This window comes from Eurypyga helias, unplaced genomic scaffold, assembly GCF_000690775.1.
Source record: "Eurypyga helias isolate BGI_N326 unplaced genomic scaffold, ASM69077v1 scaffold35208, whole genome shotgun sequence".
NCBI lineage: Eukaryota > Metazoa > Chordata > Aves > Eurypygiformes > Eurypygidae > Eurypyga > Eurypyga helias.
The window spans coordinates 665-1,862 of NW_010265578.1; the positions used below are offsets into that span (position 1 = coordinate 665).

A 1,198-nucleotide genomic window follows, 5' to 3' on the forward strand; every position below is an offset into this window, starting at 1 on the left:
GGACTCCCTCATGCTCTCGTAGTACTCGATGGCCAACGCAAAGTCAAACTCGTTGATGGCCGGCCCGTCGATGGCGATCTTCATCAGGTCGGAGAGCCCCTCATCCTTCGCGCAGCGTGACCGGCCGCGCTTCAGCAGCTCCCGGCCCCGGCTGATCTTCTCAGCAAGGACTGAGCCCAGTGGCAAGGCCAGGGCGATGGCCGCGAGGACGGCGAAGTCTGGGAAGAGCTCGTGCATCTCGGAGTTGCTGTAGACCAGCTTGACGCAGAGGTCCTTGAAGGAGAGCTGGCTGAGGCTGAAGACGATCCGCTTGAAGAGGGGGAAATCGCTCAGCGCCCGCTCGCTCACCACCACCCGGGAGTAGGCCTGCAGGAGGAAATTCAGCTCGCTGACCCCATAGCTGCCAAGGTCCTCCAGAGACTGGGGGTAGCACTTGGGGTTGAAGATGGCCGAGAAGGAGCTGACGGCCTCCAGGACGCTGCTGGGGAACCTGTCCAGCAGGTTGCCCCGCACGCTCTCCAGGTAGCTCTCCTTCAGGCGCTCAAAGTGCTTCAGGTGCACCTCGGAGCAGTTGGCCAGCTCGACACCCTTGTAGTAGAGGCGGCTCTCGCCCTCCCGGTCGTCCTGTGGGTGCTCGTTCATCTCGTTGAGGAACTCCTGGAGGTTCTGGCCGCTGGTGTTCTTCTGGGCCTGCAAGGTGGTGGCTGTGGCGGAGACGATGGGCTTCAGGATGGAGAGGTCGAAGTCCTCGATCTGGAAGAAGCGGCTGAGCTTCTGGAAGATGGGCAGGACGTCCAGGAGGATCTTGGTGAAGGCCACGAACTGGAACTTCTTGAGCTCTTCGCAGAGGCCGTGGGCCACGGGCGACCGCTCCGCCTCGCTCTCCAGCAGCAGCACCAGCGTGGGCCACGAGGAATCGATGGCTTCCACAGCTGGGAAAATAGAAGTCCAGTGGATGGCTTTGGGGCTCCCGAGGTCTATCTCGCAGAGGTCCAGGGCACTCCGCAGCTCCTGCAGGCCATCGCTTTCCCCCCTGAAGCTGGAGTAGAGCCTGTACACAGCATCCACGGTGGTCTCGTATTTCTGGAGGTACTCGATGCTGACGATGCTGTCGGCCGGCAGCAGGGAGCTCCCGTGGGACAGGCAGTGCATCTCCGTGAGGAGCGGGCAGAGGGAGGTCAGCGTCGCCCCCACCCCA

General features: G+C 62.6%; 1 protein-coding gene across 1 annotated transcript; it reads right to left on the reverse strand.

Moving 5' to 3' along the window:
* Positions 1–4: 4 nt before the first annotated feature.
* On the reverse strand, positions 5–1,191 carry LOC104513450 (the record flags this gene model as incomplete). Its single annotated transcript, XM_010156800.1, has 1 exon — positions 5–1,191. A coding segment is annotated over one exon (1,187 nt), but the record flags the coding sequence as incomplete, so codon positions are not given.
* Positions 1,192–1,198: the final 7 nt, after the last annotated feature.